A 20,517-nucleotide genomic window follows, 5' to 3' on the forward strand; every position below is an offset into this window, starting at 1 on the left:
TGCGTAGGTGTGGAAAAAGATCGGTATCTGGCTCCGTTCGGTGCAGGTGTTTGAGGAAAGTCACCTGTGTATGCGCTGGAAAGTGCAGAGTGACAACAAAGGCTCTTCTAAACACAAATAACACTTTATTTATTGAAAGAATTCAGCAAAGTTGATGCATCTCATCTTTTTTCATAACTTACACAGTCATCGCTGAATTTAGTGGCTGCTAAACCTACAATCATGTGACAGTTATGAAGGAATACATGCAGTCTGGTCACACTAATATGACCTTCACTGTGATGCAGCACAGCAGGCCAGTGTCATGTTATGAAAAGCTGGTGCAATTAAAGCTCCTCACTTGCACAAATAATGAGGAAAACAAAAAAATCAGCAACAGAGGAAGAGTGTATACAGAAGTTTGAAATACAACCTTCAGGAAGTGAAAACCACAGCAAAAAGCAGTACAAAGCATTTACAGGCTTCATCTCCTCATTTTACTTTTATGATCAATCATTTCTAGATATAGAATAGTTGACTTTTTCTTCTTATTAAAGGCAACTCAGTTGATTTCTGTCCAACACATAAAACAGATCTACCCAACCCTGACTATATTTTCATATACTACTCGTGTGTTTACATATAAATATTTGAATACCATGAAACCTTCTCAAACAGACCAATATGATGGGCTTGTATTTGTGATTACAATTGTCTGAACATGCAAAACCATTGTTCCGGTGCCAGCAATGTGTTGCCAGACATATGATAAAGGCTGAGTTTGTGCATATATGTGGAAACAAGCCTGTTTTTCTATCATGCATATGGGCCTTCAGGATTGATTGACCGACAATCCCGGTCACATTAACCAGGTCACCAGCAGCTCTGCAAACATCACACAGAATCAGAGACACTAAAGGCGCATCCTGATCTGGACTCTGTTTCCCCCGTCTGCAGCGTATTTATAATATTTATGTCCAAAATGCTAACTATAAGTAACTTGACTAGATGTAAATATTCCATGTGATTTTATTACACAAGTAATTATTTCTGGATTCTTGATTTATTTACATTCAGTTTATCAGTTTATACCAAGTATGTTTTCTTAATGATTATTTCAGATGCATTTTACACAAAATTATTCATTTTTATGAGGCCAAAGAATTTTTTTTTCTTGAGTATAGGAAGGGCAGGGGGGATGAGTCTGACCCAAGATCAGGATCTGTCATCCTTTATGGGTTTTTTTTGTTTTTTAATTACACTCTGGTTTGTGAGACTCAGAAGTCAGGTCCCTCTTTCTTCAGGTTTTTGTAGTCTGTGGTGATGGCCACAAACTGGGGGGGAAAGTAGAAAAAGACTGTGTTTGTGTACGTTGATTTAACAATCAATCAACAGTAAAACACAGTCAGATTAGAGTTCATGTGCTGCCTTACCTTGTACTGGTAAGTCGGGTCAAGTTTATTCCATGGCTCTGGGTTGTTGGTCTTGTCCCAGCTGAAGACACAGAGAAAATTAAATGATTAAATCTGATGAAAAGTTAATCAAGCTCTCTCCTGAGAGCTTTTTTGTTTCATCCCCGCTTTGTTCAACTGGTAAATAGAATAAGAAAGAAGCTAAAGAAACAACAAGACAGTGCTCCATCCCGTGAGGTCTTGTAAAAAGCATTTAGCCATGTCTGCTGTTGTTGGAGTTTCTTATATCAAGCGCTTGGGAAACAGCAGGAGAAGAGAAAGTCCAAGCAAAAAGGATAAGAGTAGGCAGGACTCCGTGTGACAGAAACCATCCTGAAACAAATCCCTCCACTTAGAATGTGAAACATTTATTCATCTCCTCTCCGCACGCCTTTGAATAAATTTTAACAAATGTGCATTTCAGGGTGAAATCAAGCCTATCACAGAAGGACGGCTAAGTCCTTTCTCTGTTTGGAGTCCATCTGTGATCATCCAGTAGGTGGGGACTGGTTGCTCTTTGGAAGTTGCATGCAATTAAAGTGAAAACAAAACTAAACAGATGTGCGAACCTGAGGAAACACAGGGTCTCCCAGCTGTGACACATTTCATTAAAAGATGGTGGGATAATGACTTTTAGCTTGTTGTTTTTTGTCAGTTGAAAAACAGTAATGATAACGAACAATTAAATTATGTTTTTAAAAAGTTCTCACTCGTGATCAAAAGTCAGAAATTTATGTGTGCTTACGTAACATGGGGTCCTCTGGCCAGCCGGATCAGATACACGGATGCTCCGCCCATTCCCAAACAAATGAAGAAGAACTGGGGGATGAGCTACAGAAAAATAAGAATTAGGCTTCTACACATATTTTACACTTAAACCATAAAAGACAACACATTTACGCCTACATGCTAATCTGCACCACACTCTTCACTGGTGTATTGGCAGCTGTACCTTTTGCTGCAAGGCCAAGATGCTGTTTTGTTTTAACATAATGGACGTTTGACTTAAAAAGAAAGAGCTCAGGAAACTCAGGAAAGCTGATAAAATACATTTCAGCCAGATGCATCGTAGACCACCCTGAAGACAGATGAAGACCCCAGGGACTGCCACATCCAGGGCTGATATACAGAGAAGTAATCTGGATATTTTTCTGCCAGCAGCAGTTTGTTTGTCTTATGTGATTTAGAAAAACAGAGCTGGCATTTACTCCCTTCAAATGATCGTTTGGAGCATTATTTCTATTTCGGCTGATTTTTCATTTTTATTTATTTGTCATTCTGCAGTCCTTATTCAAGATAAACTCATACCACCCTGAATATATTCACAAAAATCCATTGTTACCATGTGCACAATAACAGGAAGGGTAGTATAACTTGTCTCTTTGTATGTTACTTTTAGGGAACATGTGGGCTGCGTTGTTCTTTCTTTTGGCATAGAAGTTCACTGGTGACGCTTGATGATTCTTCTTGGTGAAGCCAAATCTTCTTATTCATTTATTTATTTATTTTACACTTCAGCTAACCTGTCATTTTCAGATTTGTCATCACAGCATCCAAGTGTGTTAAATCCCCACCTCCATGACTGAGAATAAAAAAGAAAATCCAGATTTGTCGGTCACAAAAAACAGAAATGTTAAAGGTTGTTAAATAACTATTATCACGATGGGAAGCTGTTAGTCCTTTCCAGCACTGCATCATCTTCAGCCTCGTGACTCCTGACAGTCTGCAAGTCGAATGTCTCAGTAAGAAAAAGCACATTCCTTGAATTTCAAGACAGATGCGGCACATCTTTTTTTTAAGCTAAAGTGAGGCGCGATGTGAGCCAACTTATTCAGCTGTGAGAAACTTTCTTCTAAATTAGCTGTCAGCCTTAAGCAATAGCATCATTTATTCAAAAACAGACACTCGATTTAAAACTGAGTCTATACTTAATATCTGCTGTAACAGAGGTGATCTGAGCAGCTGGCCCACTGAAGCTCAGGGGATTGAGTCTTGGCCTGCTGTTGCTCCGTCACCCTGCATCATCCCAGTGAACGTGCTGACACACATCTGGCGCATGTCTGTGCGTGTTTTATATAATTAAATCTCAGAGGGAAATTTTGTACTTCTGACTTCTCTGTCAGTAACTTCTTTAAAAAAAAAACTTTTGCTGCTGCTTTTACAGAATTTTCTTGTTATTTCAAATTATATGACGTAAATAAAATGACAAACAAATAAATATTTGTTTAAGATAAAACTGTTTAATTCTAGTTTAATGCTGTAAATAAAATTCAAATTTGATGCACTGAGTGTAAAACAACACAAAAAATACAGTAAAAGAAGAAAAGTTTCTGTATTTTTTTATTATTATTTTCATAATGTGTGATTTAGTACTACATAAACCCACCCTCACCTCCGTGTTTTACAGCTGGCACACCAAACCTGCTGAACTCCATCTGGTCCAATAAAACAATGTGTTTTGGTTCACTCCACCAAAACAATGTGCTGCCACTGTTGATTAGACCTAATTCCAAGTCCTCTGGAAAAGCTTTACTTTGCAAGCAGCGATTTTTCTGCTCTGACATCCCCCGTGGAGACTGACTTTATGCAATGAGCTTTACACTGCCTGAGCCGTCACTGAAACACCAATTTTCACAGTTAATCTTAAGTAAGAAGCACTTGCCTGCTTATTTTTTGGATAGTTGAAAGAAATAGTGTGCAGCATGCCATATTATTTATTTCCAATATGGCAACTGTGCCTTGTCTTCCTGGTCCACATTAGCACTGCTGAAAGTGTTTTTCACTTTTTCGGAGCCACAGATGCACAAAGGTATTTATTAAGAGGTTAGTGATCACTGATTCTAAGGAACTTCACATGCTGGATTTCCATGTGCCATTTTTTTTCGGGTACAAGAATTTTCTGACATTCACACACTTGTGAAAAGTGTATTTTTGGACACAGTCTGTATAACTGACCCTCAGTCTGTCTTTGTCTTAGTGCTGCCACCACCTATCTGTCTGTCTCATTCTGGTTTTAATCACTGGTTCCATCTCCTCTCTGTCTGTCTCCCTGACTCTCGATCTACTTTCCCATCTGACCAACGATGCATTCATCTGGCTCATTCTCTGTCTGTGGGGCTCAGAGTTTCGGACTCTCTCTAACAGCCTTTCAGTCTCTCCTTCTTTCTGTTTGTTGTAACTTGATCAAGGAGGGTTGTAGAGTCTCACAGGGATTTGCCTCCTGCAGCTCTTCCCTCACTCCCGCTCTCCCTTAGAGTCTGTCTCTCAGTATCTCTGCCTGTCAGGATGATAGACCACATCACGGAGCGCTGGTAGAGTCTCATACGGATTTCTTCCCCGCTGCTTCTCTCTCTCTTCCCTTCTCCTGGGAGGCCAGTGAGAAGAATTTAAAACTCTGTCACTCCCCTCTCTGACAGCAGAGCCGGTTAAAAACTGCAAAAATAATCCCCTGCCCTGTAGGGACAACTCAAATTTAAAAATTTCTTACTAAACATTTGTGAACTGCTTAGATTTTTGTCAGTTTAGATTTAAGGGGTTTGCGGAAGTCGCTGATGTGTTTTTGATGTCTTAAGCTTCTCAGTTCAGCTTGATTTTGAAACGAGCAACTGGAGCAATTTAACAGACTGAAACAGAGCTAAGATAAGATTAGATGAGACAAAATTAGACTTCTAAACAGACCTGCTGCTTTAACCAGTTCATTTACCTGTTACATACATACACTACTTAGGATGTCATGAAGTTTGCGTTAATACAGGCACTAGAATCAAATCAGTTATGTGCAGCAATTGTTAACATTGGGCAATATTTTCTTTGAGCATAGTCTAAACCAATATATATATAAACCTGTGGGTTTAATACTATTTTAACGAGCTGAAAAAAAAGAACCATCCTAGGATTCAAGTGTTTATCCAACCTCGCTAGTGACAAACTGAGTTTCTAGTGCAGCTTTGGTTTTGTTTCATTCAGTGAAGCATGTTTGAATAATTTCAACACACTAAGCAAAATTTCAGAAATGCAGAGCAGTTGATGGATTTCTATTAAAATGTAAGTTACATGTTAAAAGAAGCTGGACATGGCTTATCAAAATTTGAAACACCTAAAAACTGATCGAGAATTTAAAAGATTACTTACACCGGGGTGCTTCTTAGCATGCTCGACTGCTGCCCGAAACATCATTGCTCCAGTTTACAGTAAATCAGGAACAATGCATGAAAAGAAATGAATTCAGGCCTTTGTTCACAGCAAACACAAGCTTTGCACAGCCGAGCCCAGACGGGATGTAGACCTGTTGCTGGGAGAGGCGGGAGAAGGAGGAGAGAGAGGAGGAGGTCATTTTACATCTGATTACAGCCACTGCTGTTCCCCTGTTGGGTAATTACACTGTGCTGGACACTGGTTAATAGTTTGTATTTAAACGGAAAAGTTTCGCCCCAGTAAACCGTTATTTGATATCCAGAAAAGAGACATTTGATGCTATCAGGCCATTCAATTAAAAGAAGTAGGGTTGTCTCAGACCTCAGAGGCGTTTTCTCTACCATTTCCCTCACTGTGTTTAAAGACTTGTCGGTCATTTGGGAGCTGACTAAAGGAAATGGAAAACCATTTGAACGCTGTGTCCTTTTAAATGCCATTAGGGAATATGGACCCTTGTCAGATCCACAAAGAGAAGACCCAAGTCCTGAATGAGGATCATTCTTGCGTGAGCGTGTTTTGATCCTGAATAATTAAGTTAACCAAATGTTCGTTTGATTGTTGCTAAAATACAATTTACACAATCTTAATGAAATGCGCTTTTGCGATGTGTCCATATTGCGTGCTCTTTAGCAGCAGATTCTCTGGGCTTGACTTGGCAACCAAAGTCAAGGATGCTCAACCAGCATGTTTGCTTTATTTCAGCACAGTCAGAGAGCTAGATGCACACCAAGTGTGTGAAATGTGGCAACACAGTTTAAGCCATCTAAAAAAAAAAGGAAAATCTAAAAAGCAAACATAACCCAGTTTAGTCTGAACACCAGAAGTAACACGTACCCTTCACATTACGGCCGTTGCTGTGATTAAATAAAGGTAAAACCATCAATGAGCAGAGGTCAGGGTGACAACGCTTATCAGCTACACTGTTGCGTTTTAAAGGGTTATTGCACTGATTGACGATGATAGAAGTAGAGCCGCTAACGTACGTGCTCGCTCGCGTAAAATGCACGCTGCCTTTGGTCATCAAAAGAAAATGTCCCAGTCCCAGTCTGCCTAATGGACCCGTGTCTCTGATTCACTGCACTTCAATTTAATTAGAAGTGAAAACAAATACAACTCAATTTAATAAACGATGGCCTCACTTTCAACTCCACAGATGTGTTGTCCCAGATGTCTGTGCTAGATAATAAAGCAGCATAATAAAAGTCGACATGATGAGTGCTGTGGTTAAAACAGGTTTAAATAATTTTCTGTCTACACGTTTTAATTTTTTAAATACTATTTTAGCCTTTTTTTTCTTCTTACAAATGAAAATGGATCATTTGCACAGCCAGACCGACAAGGTTTTTCATAACAGCAGAGATTCATTATAATGACTTCATCGGCCTCAGACAAGGTGCCTGCAAAAGGTAATGAATCCCAGAGTGAGACAGGGCCATGGTCCCTCCTGTCTGTGTGTGTGTGTGTGTGTGTGTGTGTGTGTGTGTGTGTGTGTGTGTGTGTGTGGTAGTCAGACCTTTTGCAAATTGCAAATGAGTGCCTGGAACTACTCTCAAAGAGACTGTGCGTTCAGTGCCTGTGCTGCTGATGTTGTGGAAACATCAATCTTTTCACACTCTGTGGACTTGTCTTCCTTTCGGGGGCAAAAGTTAAGTGGTTAACAAACAAAAAACTGTAGAATATAAATTAATTATGAATAAATAATTTTTGAAAAAACTTCAATGGTTTTAGTGTCTAGCACAGTTCTCCAGCTAGTTGATTTGGACTGTATAACACAAATGAACCTGTATAAATCTGCTCACATCAAGATTTGGAAGAGAGTTTATCAAATGTATTTTTTATTTATTTATTTTTTGGTGTTTTGGTGTTTTGAGTATCGCAATGCAAATCTCTTTTAGTTGAATTATAATTAGGAGAAGCCAGACGGCTAATATCTGAAAAACTCTCCAACAACAGCTTTATAATAATGAAAGCGTCTAAATTAGGTTTGGGGTTTTAAATTGTAAATGCTAAAAGGGGGTTAAAAATGAGAAATATGACTGTGTTGGGTTTTTTAAATATATCCTCATTCTTTTATACACATCTCTCTTAAGGTCCCGGTACAGCATTTCAGTCATGTTGAGGTCTGGACTTTGACTGGATCATTGCAGCACCTTTATTGCTTCTTTAGCTTTAGCTGTTGGACAGATAGCCTCACATCTGACTGTAGAATACTTATATATTATATACAATATATATATTGTATACAGAGGTGCAATGACTGCAAGGTGCCCAAGATCCAGTGGCTGCAAAACAAGCCTAAATCATCACCCCTCCACCACCATGCTTGGCTGTTGATATGAGGTGTTTGTGCTGACATGTTATTTGGTTTTTGACAAAAATGGTGCTGTTTATTATTAAGACATTGTTCCAGAAGTTGATTTGGAGAGTAGAGACTTTCTCCTGACAACCCTTCCAAGCAAACCACACTTATTCAGTGTTTTTCTAATTATGCTGTCACAAACTTTAATATTTAAAATGCAAACTGAGCCCTGTAGAGTCAGAGATGTATCTCTTGGGTCTGTTTGATTGATTGATTGATTGATTGATTGATTGATTGATTGATTGATTGATTGATTGATTGATTGATTGGCTGGGTTGGGTTGGGTTGGGTTGGTATTGGTTGGTTGGTTGGTTGGTTGGTTGGTTAGTTGGTTAGTTGGTTGGTTTGTTGGTTTTGGTTTGGGGTTGAACAGCCTGACCTTGGGGAGAATATGCTGAGCATTCTCACTGTAGAATGACAGACTTCCCACTGTTTGGAAATTGACTTAAAACCCTTTCCTGATTGATGAGCAACAATTGCTTTTTAAACATTGTTGTTGACTCCTTTCCTCTTTGGCATTGTGTTAAAATAAACATAATGGCTGCAGATGAGCAAACTTTCAAAACTGTTAAAAACTGCTTCAGTAGTGAGGCTCACACTATTTTTGTTTTCACACTTCATTTGTGACTCTGTGACATGTTGTGCTTGTCTGATGTAAAAGTGCTGAGTGTTGCTGACGTATAGCCGTAACTGTCATTTCTGTTTCTTAAAGATAAACAGCTATAGGGATCAGCTGGAACTAGTTTTCTGGCCGTCCACACCCCGAGGATGCAGGGTACAGCCCCGAGGGATAAAAGTGTGTCTCTGACCTCTTTTCTGATCCATGTGAGATTACGTGTTCGCACTGAGATAAAGCTTTTATGTCTGTGTTAATATTTCCCTTCAAGGCTGCGCAGTCAGAGAGGCAAATGACAACGATAATCAGTATATACCCAGCGAGCGTTTTACAGCTGATGAGGAGACAGATTCCAAATACCTTTTTTAGTATAAAAGCATGGCCTACTTTTGCCTTCAAAGGCGACTCTGGAAAGTTTGTAGTTCAGTTCAAGTCACTTACAAAGGTGTGAAAAAAGTGACAGGTTTTCACTGAGCAAAAAACTGTTTTAAAACATCCACAAACTTCTCAAAGTGTTCCTGCAGCACAGCCAACTTTCCTCTGTGAAAAATATATAGTATTTTCAAACAAAAAAAGCCTTTAAGATTTTTAAGTAGATAAAAATTCTACTTTTGCATCACACAGTTCCTTGAATAACATATTCACGGGCAACAGAGAAGTGGCTTAAACAGCTGGAATCTTCTTTAAAGGTTACTTATTTGTGCTTTTGAAGTCGGTTACTATATGGCTCCTTTGTCAATAGTATGAATATGAGCTTGCAATAGCCTCTGTTCTTGTGCATAAATACTCCAAATGATTTTTAGTACACTATCCTTACAGTAATTTTATCTACTCACAGACTGTCCATGTTCTCTGTCAGTGCAGGAAATACCAGCTGTGTCAGGGTCAGTCAGCTCCAAATGTTGATGTTATTGTATAGCATCTACATAAAGCTTCTCTGGTTGGACGGCAGCCAACATGTCCGTTGAAGCTGAATCATTGAAGTCCCGTTCTGGGAGTCAGGAAACTCGAGACAGTGGTACATGATAGAATTTTTAATGGAGTAATGGATTTAAATTCATGATGTCAATGTGTTTTTACTTTGATTGACCACATTAAATGTTTATTTAGCAAAAATATGAGTCATACCCACAGATTATAAGCGCAGACAGGTCACTTTCTTATAGTGCAATCGTCTGCAGGGAAACCTTGAGTCTTTGCATTCATATTTTTGACACACACCATCTAAACTTGCAGATCAAGTAGACGGGGATCCACTAGGGAATCCTGTTACACTGCAGGAAGTGCTCAAGAAAGGATCAAGGAACACGGCAAAAATCAGGTTGTAGACTTTGACTCCAAACTGCCCAGGTGACATCTAATCAAGCATCTGTGGGAAGCCTCTGAACTATCAGCCAGAAAACCAGGGTTAGATCATCATGTTGGAACAATCATATCACTTCTTTTTTTACCCTTTTAGGCTCATTTAAATCACCTTTTGCAATGTTAACTGAATTTTAAAAGGTTTCTGCAGAAAACCAAAGTGAATTTTAATTGTAAACCGTAACTGTGGGTGCTTATAGGAGCTTGCATTAATGGAGGGGAAGTCTTATTCAAGACAGCCACTGGAGCAGCATGTCAGAGTCAGACTGACAGCAGCTGGCACGGTGAGCTCCGGGAGGGGGATGAGATACTGAAGTGACATTTGCAGGCAAAAAAAACAAGCCCTATTTAAATGTAGTTGGACTTTAAAATGATAAAGAAGTACATGAACATGTAATGATTATGTGAAACTTCTATTTACAATAATCCATCAGATCCCATATTTTTAGATTCATTTAATGATTTCAGTCATTACGTGTCTCTAAATCAGCAGGTTTAAAGCTGGAGTCACCTTCATGTTTGCATGTGTGTTTACAGTTTTAAAAAAAAACGCCATGACTGACGAGAGAGAAGGCAGGAGGAGAGATGGAGGAGCAAGAAAGCATCCCAGACTCACTGTAACCCGGTTTACATCATCCGTAACTATGCCAACAAGACACTCTGCTGACAGGCTATTACATATATCGCAACCATGAAGACCTCTTTGAACTTTGAACTGGCAGGGAAGTGGATAATTTCACTGAGGATCTGTCTGCAATACAACAAGTTTTACACAGAAGCAATAACATAACTGATATTGGCCATCCATTAAGAAAAATAATACCTTTTGGGCATCTGTCACAGCTCCAACTCCAGGTCATTATTTTTTCCTCCCCTTTACAACAGGACTGTGACATGTGCTCTGAGCTGCCTGGCGTTCCTGCTGACCTACAACACTGGAGCTCACAAATAAATCCTCCTAATTGGACACTGGCCAACTTGGTGGCACAAACAGGGTGCAAGACAGAGCAGGCTTGTTTAAGAATACACAAGATCTGCATGGTGTACCTACAGTATCAGCAGCAGTGCTTGACTTGTGCATCACAGCTGTGTGTAGGGTGTACAATAACTGCATCACAGCAGCGAGAAGAATAAGGCCACTGGAGATCCTGACCTCAGAAAACGGTTAGGATTAAAGAGTTTTTTGCATTTTTTAGAATCTCAACTTAGTCAGACATTATTCACCTGCTGTGAATGCTGTGCACTGAATGGTAAGGAGAAGGTAGAGAACATCTGCTGGGTTTTTTCCCCTCAAAATCATTAGGAAAGCCTGGCTGGACTGCAGCGTAGCCATAGAAATAAATCCTGGTTACTAATTTTCACACATAAAAGATTGCCTTGTTTTTGCCCTTTAATCCCTCTAGTTACATTTGAGCCAATTAACCTGCAGTCACTGGCCTGTGTTGGCTCCGATTAGCCAAGTGCAGCCCTGCTGTGGAAACCGGGGGCTATTTTATGAGTGGGGTCGCCACACAGTTGTTTTGGGAAAAGCAGAACGTTCTGAACCTTGAGCACAGTTTAACGCCACATGATGCTATTAGACTTCAGAGGACTGAGAAACAATGCAATGCACACACCCTCCAAGGCAACTCACGGTGTGTCAGACAAGATTCAAAATTTTCAGATGAGTGTGGAGGTATAGACGTATACTCTGTCAACAGCAGACCAGATTCACCTGCTGTCCAACGACTCCATGAGAATAAAGTCCAATCAGTTTTAGCATTAAAGGAAGAATGCTAAAACTGTGGTAAGAATATGTCTCCTTCAGTCTGGCTGATAAGTCGACTTACATAAACTATTAGTACAAAACACTAAATACTGCTTGTAACTGAATAATAGTGAAGCCAGAGTAAGATTTTGTGTTCATTTGTGCCATCTAGTGGTAGAACGATATACTGCAGCACACAATTTTATTTATTTATTTATTTTTGCATTTAAAGAGCCCATCTACTTTTACCCAAAAATATTTTATTACATTGTTCTGGTGGCATTTAGAACAGAATAACTTTATTCTCCACATTAGCAGAAAATTGTGTGTGAGTCATCAAGTCATAAATCAATTCATAAAAAAAATACTGGCAGCACTCAGCCCACAGTCACACAAATGCATACATAAAACTTCAGTACAAATACATCACAGAGTCTTATAACTCAGTATGCTAATTGCTTTTGGCACAAATGATCCCTTGTGCACCTTTTGCCTACCTAAAGGCGCCCTGTGAAGTCTTCCTGAGGGCATTAGTTCAAAATAAGAATGTTATGTGGTCTCATGCTCTCTAATCACTTTAACACCCACAACAGTAATTACATGTTCCAGGGTCAAATTACTGGTCAGATTTTCTGTAATCTGTGACTTAGAGCTCAAAAAGGATTCCTCTGATAAAAACCTACAGGACAAAGAATTAAAGCTGGCATGAAAGAAAGTTTCTTTTCCCTAACTTTAGTGAAAACAAAGGCTAGCTGCATGTATAAATAGCACTAGAGGTGTTTGAGGGAATGTGTGTGAGCATTCAGCAAACTGAACATTTAACTAGAAAACAGGAAAAGAAAGGAGAGAAGAAGAAGGGACAGAAGACACGAAATATCAGATTTCTTTGACAATCAAAAGACAGACAACGGTCTCCAAGAGGGGAAATGTTTTTGTTTTGTTTTTTAAAAACACAGACATACAAAATAAAATTATATTTACACAATAATACAAAAAAATACTCTTGGCCTTTAACAACATTCATTTGATCCCTGTTCAATATGAACTCTTGTGATTTCACCAAGAACAGCAGTGTACAATACTCCTGATTCAGTTACAGTTATGCATTTCCCGTCTCTCTCAAGCTCATTTTAGGGGTTTTTTCCCAGCGCCTGGAATTCAAAGACCAAAGCGTTCAGCAGGAGTGACAGCAGCTTTCTGGCGGTTGTTGAAAAAGCACGATCCGAGTCGAGCTGAACGAAAGAGGACAAAGTGAAACCCTTCACTTCATCCTGAAATCATTCCTGAACTTCGGACACGTCGGGGGGGGATATCAGAGAGCTTTGCTTCACGTGGTAACCATGGTAACATCAGCAACAGCACTAGTAGAGGAGGAGGGGGTCGGATCTGTCGTAACCATGGTGATGGCAGCAGGACCTTCTGTAGATGCTTGCATTGTAACGGGTGGCTCAGCAGGGCGAGCGGGTTTAGCGATCTTCATGGGAACGAAAGCGTTGGAGGCGCAGTGCTCGCTCAGATACTCGCCTCCTTTCTCCTCGTAGTCCTGTCTGCTGATCCATCCCTCCGACACTGCTCCAGGAGGGTGCTCCAACGCCCAGCCTCGTGCTCCATGCCAGGCATCCAAGGCCGGACAAGACGCCATGGTCACCTATGAAGAAGTTTTAGGTTACCTTCAGATGATATCAACACTAATCAAAACATCTGAAAGGACCGGAAAGTTTAGCTGGAGTCATTTATCCCATAACGGTTCCCATAACTCACTTCTTTATTTTGAAACAAGCTCTGTTGCTTCATATCTAACTATATGCACTATTTACATGGCTGGCTACTCACTGGACACTTTATTAGGTACACCTTGCTAGTACTGGGTTGGATTCGTTTTCCCCTTTAGAGCTGCCTTAATTCTTCAACCAAGTGCTGGAAACATTCCTCAGGACAGTTTGGTCCATAATGACATGATTTGTCGGCTGTGGGGGCGTTCACTGGATATGTTTTATTTTTCAGACCATTCTCTGTAAACTCTAGTGATGGCTGGGTGGGACAATCTTCAAAATCACTTAAACTTTTTTTCTCCATTCTAATTCTAGGTTTGAACTTCAGTGCCTGCATGCACCGAGTAGCTGCCATGTGATTGGCTGATTAGATATTTGCACTAACAAGCAGTTGAACAGGTGCACCTAACAAAGTATATGGTGAGTGTACATTAGATCATTTATATTTATGTCACATCCCATGTTGAACTTTAGAAAAATATTTGAGCTGATGACTTTAAAGCAGGAGTGTTGAACTCCAGGCCTCGAGGGCCGGTCTCCTGCAGGTTTTAGATATCACCCTGGGTCAACACACCTGAATCAAGTGATTAGTTCATTACCAGGCCTCTGGAGAACTTCAAGACATATTGAGGAGGTAATTTAGCCATTTAAATCAGCTGTGTTGGATCAAGGACACATCTAAAGCCTGCAGGACACCGGCCCTCGAGGCCTGGAGTTCGACACCTGTGCTTTAAAGAGACGATACAACCTTTTTGTGGCGTTTTGCGTTCCGTTACTATGTTCAAGATTTTTTCCAGAGAAAACACAAAAGCTTAAAGTCCAGGGTTTTACGTCTACCTGAAAGCTCTTGTTTTCTGTTTTTTGTGGTTACTGTTTGAACTATATTAGATTTTTTTGTCCTTATCAAAAAAAGATTTCAGATTTTTTGACAAAGTAAACATAACAGCGTTTTAGGAGAGCACAGGCTGTACCTTGAATTGTGACTGGAAGGGTCTCATGGCCAGCAGTTCTCGCTCTACCCTCTCTTTCATCCCAGGATACTGCATGTTCCCTCCGGTCAGAAATACATTGCTCACTAGCGCCTCCTGCTGCTCTGGAGTGTACCTATTTGTGATTAAAGCATCAAAGTTCACATCATTAACAAAAAAATAAATACCATCAGTAAAAAACTAATAAAAAAATAATAATAAAAGAATGTTTATATAACATAGCATTTTCTGGCTCCTTGTAATAACTTCATCAGGATGAGGTTATGTGTTTATACAACTTCTCTGCATATTCGTGCTTTTGTGTACAACCGTTACATCCCATCATTACCTGGCCAAAACATATTGCAGAGTCTCCATCAGTCCCATCTGCTCCTCTCCAGTCAGCGAAGGCTGGAACAAAATCTCTGGACACCGCAGACGCTCCGTCCCCACAAAGAGCTGGTGGTACTCCGCCATGTTAAACACGGGCTGGAGGAGGAGGAGCGGGGAAAAAAAAGTTCTCCTTCATTAACGTGAAGTTATGACAGTACTGACACCACCACATGTTTCAAATGTTGCAATAGCAAAGTTATGCTCAAAAACTACTGGAAGTTTTTCTACACATTTTGCCACACATGACCGCAGCAGGTATTTCCCTGCACAGCATTAATGAGGCTCTACATGTCTCTGAGACATTCAGGTATCCTGTGCCATTACCTGAACCACATTAGCAGGTTTTTCTGGCAGCGAGTCCTCGGGGAAGTCAGAATCCATCAGTGCCACTCCATCTGTCTCGTCCATCGGCTGTTCCAGCTCTGACACCTGACAGAGCCACAGAACAGCCTCAGGCTTTGTGTCAGGAGCACTACATCCACCGCAGCAATCAAGCATAGATGCTGTAGAGCCTCGCAGCACAGTCGTGATAATGACATTTACACCTAATTAATTATTGGATCATTTCAATTTCACTTGTGCTCTGTAGTCATTTTCACTGTAATTTGACAACTTGAGCTCTTATTATTTAGATAACCATCTCATTATAGATACAGTGCTAACACTGTCATATCCTCAGCATTCTTCTATTAACTGTTTTCTACCAAAAAGCAGTTGCAGATTTGTTTATCCAAATACTGATTCAGACACAGAGCCTGGAAATGTGGGCACAGCACATGCAAAAACAAGTCAGTACAACCGAATTCTATTTTTTAAACTTGATGGCAGAACACCTACCTCCGCCTTTCCCTCTGCTCCATCACTGTGCAGCAGCTTCTGTCTACCCTGCTCTACAGCGAGCTGCAATTTGTTGATGTACGACTGCAGCTCCTCGGCTGAATCCATGTTAAGCTCCACCAGACTCTTGTGAAACTGATCCAGCAGGCCGTCCTCCAGCAGCTCCTGCACACACACACACACACACACACACACACACACACACACACACACACACACACAACTCTATGATCAGTAGGTGAAATACTGTTTTATGTGTTTATTACCGAGTGCCAATTTCCATCTTGTCTTCCGTCCTCAGCTGGAACAATCAATCAATCGTCTTTGACTCGCAGTGTAACTGCCAACATATAAATTATGCATTTCTTTTCTGCGACTCTCTTTCGCTCTTGCTTGGTCACCCATAGTGTTGCAAATGATTCCCGCAATCCCAGTGGAAGTGCATTAAATTAATTAAATTTTATCTGCCAATCAGGTGCTATGTTAGAAATCATGTTGTTTGTCAACACTGCACTACCGTTACAACTACTATAAGTATGCATGCATGTACCGGCCTAAAAACAAGATCCAAACCTCCTGATGACAGTTCCATTGAAATATAGAAAGGTAGGCGTTTAAAAAAATGGAAAAAGATGAGAGAAACAAACAGGCTAACTGATAAGACAGGAATCCGCCATCAGAGAGACAACTCTTGTGCTTGTGAACTTTAAAAGGTCCAATAAGGTCCTTGCCTGTACTGCTAAGAGTCTGTCCAGCCTCTCTTGGTCCTGCTGCAGCTTCTCCTCTCGGCGGCGAGCATTAATCTCTTGAAGTCGTCGAAGTTGCTGAGCTCGTCTCTCTTGCCGCTCCTCTACACTCACACAGCCGCCCGGCACCTTACTCGAAAACGGAAGCTGCATACGGTGAACTTCCCGCTCATAAAACTCTGGGCTGCGCCACTTTTCCAGCTCTGCGGAAAACACAGCATAGAGGAAATGCAAAGTCAAGGGGAGGAGAGAGCACATGCATGCACCTCTGTGCTGACTCCTCACTCCTTTTATTCACAGTCATCTGTTTCTCTAGTAGTTCTGAGGAGGAACTCACTGTGTGCAATCTACCGATGTTACTAAAATATTCTTCAGCTATCATAAATCTAAAGCATTTAATTGCTGTCCCATAAAAAAAACAAATGCGTAGTTACATGTCCATGGATATATTTGTACCTTCATGATAATCCACAGCAGTGTAGCTGTGCTCATGCAGCAGCTCCTCCATGCGGCTGAGTGTGATGGCAGCAAGGTGACCTGGGTATTTCAGCTGCAGGAGGCGCTGCAGGTAGGACGCTGCCTGACTCCCAGCCACATTCACACGCTTACAATTCACAGCATCCAACCTCGAACAAAAACCAGATAAGAACTAAAACTACGGTGTGTGATAAAAATCAGGAAAACAGAGCAAACGGTAAAAGCGGTATATAAATCATTCGTTTGTGCATGTTGATCCTCACCTGCCATTAATAACCGGCAGGATGTGTGAGCAGTGGTAACCTGAGGACAGAATGATTCCCGTGTGTGGTGACTGGAGCTTCCTTTGATTGTTATTGTGGTAGAAACTGTACAAGGAATCCACACCATAGGAGACGTATGGGACGCTGTAGCACTCAAAAAGCAGCTCTGACATCATCTGGCGGCAGTGCAGTGGGTTGCAGGGCGCCTCTGTCAGCACAATGGGGTGATCCACACTACCCTGCAAAAATAATAATAATAATAATAAAGTGGTGTTGATGTATTGTCTGGGTGTCCAGGTGACTTACATGACTATAAACAGCTAGCAGAAAATATCCCGGGAGTTAAGTTGTTCAATTAATCCTGAACTCCAGATACAAAACCTTCAAACCGACCAACGTTTCACTTACAAATGACTGATTTAACTTCCGCTCACCTCTGACGTGATGCCCAGGTGTGTAAACACATAGTCGAAGATGAGCTCTTGGATTTCAAAGTTGACCACCACGTTTCGGTCAAACTGGCTCTTCAGCAGCCACCGCAGCGGCTCCAAATTGGGGATGTCGTTACCGATCTGGGTCTCACTGCGGGCAGCGCCTCTGCTTCGCGCCGCCACAGACTTGAACAGGAGCCGCGGAGGGTCGAGCTCGGCCCCCGGAGCCGCCCAGCCGGCCCGGGTCTGGAAGGAGCCGTTATCTATCACTATAGGAGAGGGTGTATGGGTCAGATACTGTACGGGGAGCTCAAGAATTGGATCAGGGGAGGCTTTCCAGTCCTGGAACGAGAAAATCTGACACACCGGTCCTTCTTTGGAAGCCATTTTGAAAATGTGTAACTGCAAAATACAGCCGACTGGAGGCTCGGTGTCGCAGATTTACAGTTCCTGACAGATTTTTAAATCACTTTTATCATATAACCTTGATGTGTGTGATTTTAGCAATACTGGAAACAAACATTGATTAAAACACACACACACACGCACACTATACATGACAAATCCGAATGGAGAAAAGCATAAGCATAAGACTAATATTCCAGCTAAGTGATTCCCTAAATATGAGACGACCCCCCTGGTGGGCTAGCAAGGTACTGCAGGTGGGCCCCATTTATGTACAGTTACATTCCATCTATCCATTGTATTTATATACAAAGTTAATTAAATCTGAGAATAGGCCGTGGTTAGTTTGCGATATTACTCTTTACTCTTCTTTACTGCTCTTGTTTCGAAGTTCGTGTCCCAGTGGCAGGTGGGTCACACTTTAGCCTTAAAACTGTGTATATGACTGGGTAGTATGAGCAATTTATAGCCAAAACCCTATATTAGTTATATATTTTGAATAAAATGTTCAAGTAAATTCATCACGTTTTCTTGTATTTCTTTTTAGAGTGAAGATTTAAGATTGGGTGAGCCCCAGCACTCTTAACTTTGAAAACGGCTGGTCTAGCTAATTTAAACAAAATACAATTAAAACATTTAAATTATTTTTAATTCCTGATCACCAATTTATTTTTGAAATGCAGTTATTTTATCTACAAAAAAGACCCCGTATAGAGTTTCAGAGAGCTGTATGGTAAACACCAAGACCCATCACATCTGTGTAGGTTCTCAGTTCCAGGTCACAGTAATCTAAGGAGCTTGGAAAGAAACTGGACTTCTTTGAGTTTCTTGAAGAATTTTCACCTCTCATCCAAACAGCTTCTTCAGCTCTAAGAACAAATAATGGAGATTCCCAGGTATTTAAGCCCTAGTGGGAGTTGTCCCTTAAGATGGTCATTGACCCACTATTGACCATGTGCCTCATGACATGAGCCAAGGTGTGAAAAGGGGTGTGGATCATTATCAGCAGAGGTTTCGGGTGAGACCTTGCCTCACGCTATCATGTGACTTCCTTCCTTCCTTTTTGAAATCCTTTAAAGTGACCTCGCAAGAACTGCTGATGAACTTCTTGGTAGTATTTAGAGTGATCTATGCTCTACATCTGCTACTTCAGTTATTAGCAAAGGACTGAATAACACTGTATTCATTTAGAGTACAGAAGTCTGGAGCTGGTCAACTGTTCCCTAACTTAGAAACTCAAGAGTCTGGATAACTGTATCAGAGCACAGTGTCTAGTTTTGTTTTGGGCTGTTGTTTTATATCATTTTTTGATGCAATAACTGGACTACAAGAAATTTCTGATAGTCATTGTTTGGAATATAAACGTTAACAACAACAGAACCAGGACAGTGGTATATGTACAATTTAGAATTTTACAGTTTTAACAGTTTACAGTTTGATTAATCAAATCTGCAACTGAGATATTCAAAAGTACATATCATGTCTTTAGCATTTTATATTCTTTTTGAGAGAATTATTTTAATATTTCTTGAATATAATAGTGCAGTGCGTTTTTGGTGAAGGCCAAGAAAATGCTGTTGAACTGAACGAATCTACTTAAGCTTTTAAATTTAGCAGTACCGAATGCAACTGAGGCAATCTTTTGCATTATTTTTTAAGTTCTGCTAACGTTTTCGGGTTTAGACTGCACAATTTTGCTCTCTGTGTTGCATTTTTAACTTTATGTCTACTGTGTCCTCCAATCCCTCTTGGGTCCACACACTCTACAGGTCTTCTCTTCTGTTACTATTAGATCTATTAGCCATTTCTTGTATGTCATCCCGCGTTTGCTCTCTCCCCACCCTCCTGTCTCCTGTCAGCACTGTCCTGTCCAATAAAGCCAAAAGGGATCATGTTCTGAAACGTTTCATCATCTTCCAAAACGTCCTGTCTTCTAATGTAACCGATGCTCCCTGAGCGGAGAGTCTTTTTGACCTCATCATTGATAATAATCCGCATATGTAAAGCTGTATTTGTTATGTCCCATCCCTAATTTCCAGCTGGGAATGAGAAATGGGCAAGGGCGTAGATTTGGCATGGACGGAAGGGATATGTCCTCACCAATATCCGGCGATTATTGAATTGTCCCCACCAATAATTTGATCTCTTCGAGTAAAGAAAAACAAGCCAGACAGAAAGAAAAAACGATCTGTCAACGTCTCATTCACCCAGCGGTGCAGAAAGAGTTAAATTACGTCCTCCACTGGAGTCCTACCGCATGTGACAAATATGGCCAATGTGATTGGCTGTGCCTTTCAGGGAGCTCTGTTTAGTTTTAGCAGCGCCAAGCCTGCGCTGCGAGAACCTGGAGGAAGAGAGGAGGATGGCAGCAAAAAGGAAGAACCTGGGTATAAGAAAGTTATTTTCAAAGAAACCTGTAAGTCACTTAAAGTCAAGTTCACTCATAAAATGTGTCCGTCATAATAACGTTACAGGCTATGCTAGGGTTTGGCCCACATCAGTCTAAAATTGTATGTA

At 40.7% G+C, this 20,517-nt stretch overlaps 2 protein-coding genes across 2 annotated transcripts; both read right to left on the reverse strand.

Moving 5' to 3' along the window:
* Positions 1-103: 103 nt before the first annotated feature.
* On the reverse strand, positions 104-5,736 carry ndufa4l2a (NDUFA4 mitochondrial complex associated like 2a). Its single transcript, XM_086278249.1, has 4 exons — positions 5,562-5,736; positions 2,176-2,261; positions 1,413-1,473; positions 104-1,313 (listed from the first exon to the last, which is right to left on the reverse strand). The coding sequence occupies exons 1-4, from the start codon at positions 5,604-5,606 to the stop codon at positions 1,257-1,259; spliced, it is 249 nt and encodes an 82-aa protein (XP_086134375.1). The 5' UTR covers positions 5,607-5,736; the 3' UTR covers positions 104-1,256.
* A 6,172-nt stretch (positions 5,737-11,908) lies between these two features.
* actr5 (actin related protein 5) lies at positions 11,909-18,026 on the reverse strand. Its single transcript, XM_086278434.1, has 9 exons — positions 17,599-18,026; positions 17,165-17,403; positions 16,881-17,050; positions 16,410-16,627; positions 15,679-15,843; positions 15,166-15,270; positions 14,798-14,937; positions 14,452-14,584; positions 11,909-13,356 (listed from the first exon to the last, which is right to left on the reverse strand). The coding sequence occupies exons 1-9, from the start codon at positions 17,980-17,982 to the stop codon at positions 13,036-13,038; spliced, it is 1,875 nt and encodes a 624-aa protein (XP_086134560.1). The 5' UTR covers positions 17,983-18,026; the 3' UTR covers positions 11,909-13,035.
* Positions 18,027-20,517: the final 2,491 nt, after the last annotated feature.

The sequence above is a fragment of the Aulonocara sp. 'chitande type north' Nkhata Bay genome, linkage group LG20 (assembly GCF_057382095.1).
Source record: "Aulonocara sp. 'chitande type north' Nkhata Bay isolate Kocher_YH1m ecotype deep benthic linkage group LG20, A_spYH_male_GT1.1, whole genome shotgun sequence".
Classification (NCBI taxonomy): domain Eukaryota; kingdom Metazoa; phylum Chordata; class Actinopteri; order Cichliformes; family Cichlidae; genus Aulonocara; species Aulonocara sp. 'chitande type north' Nkhata Bay.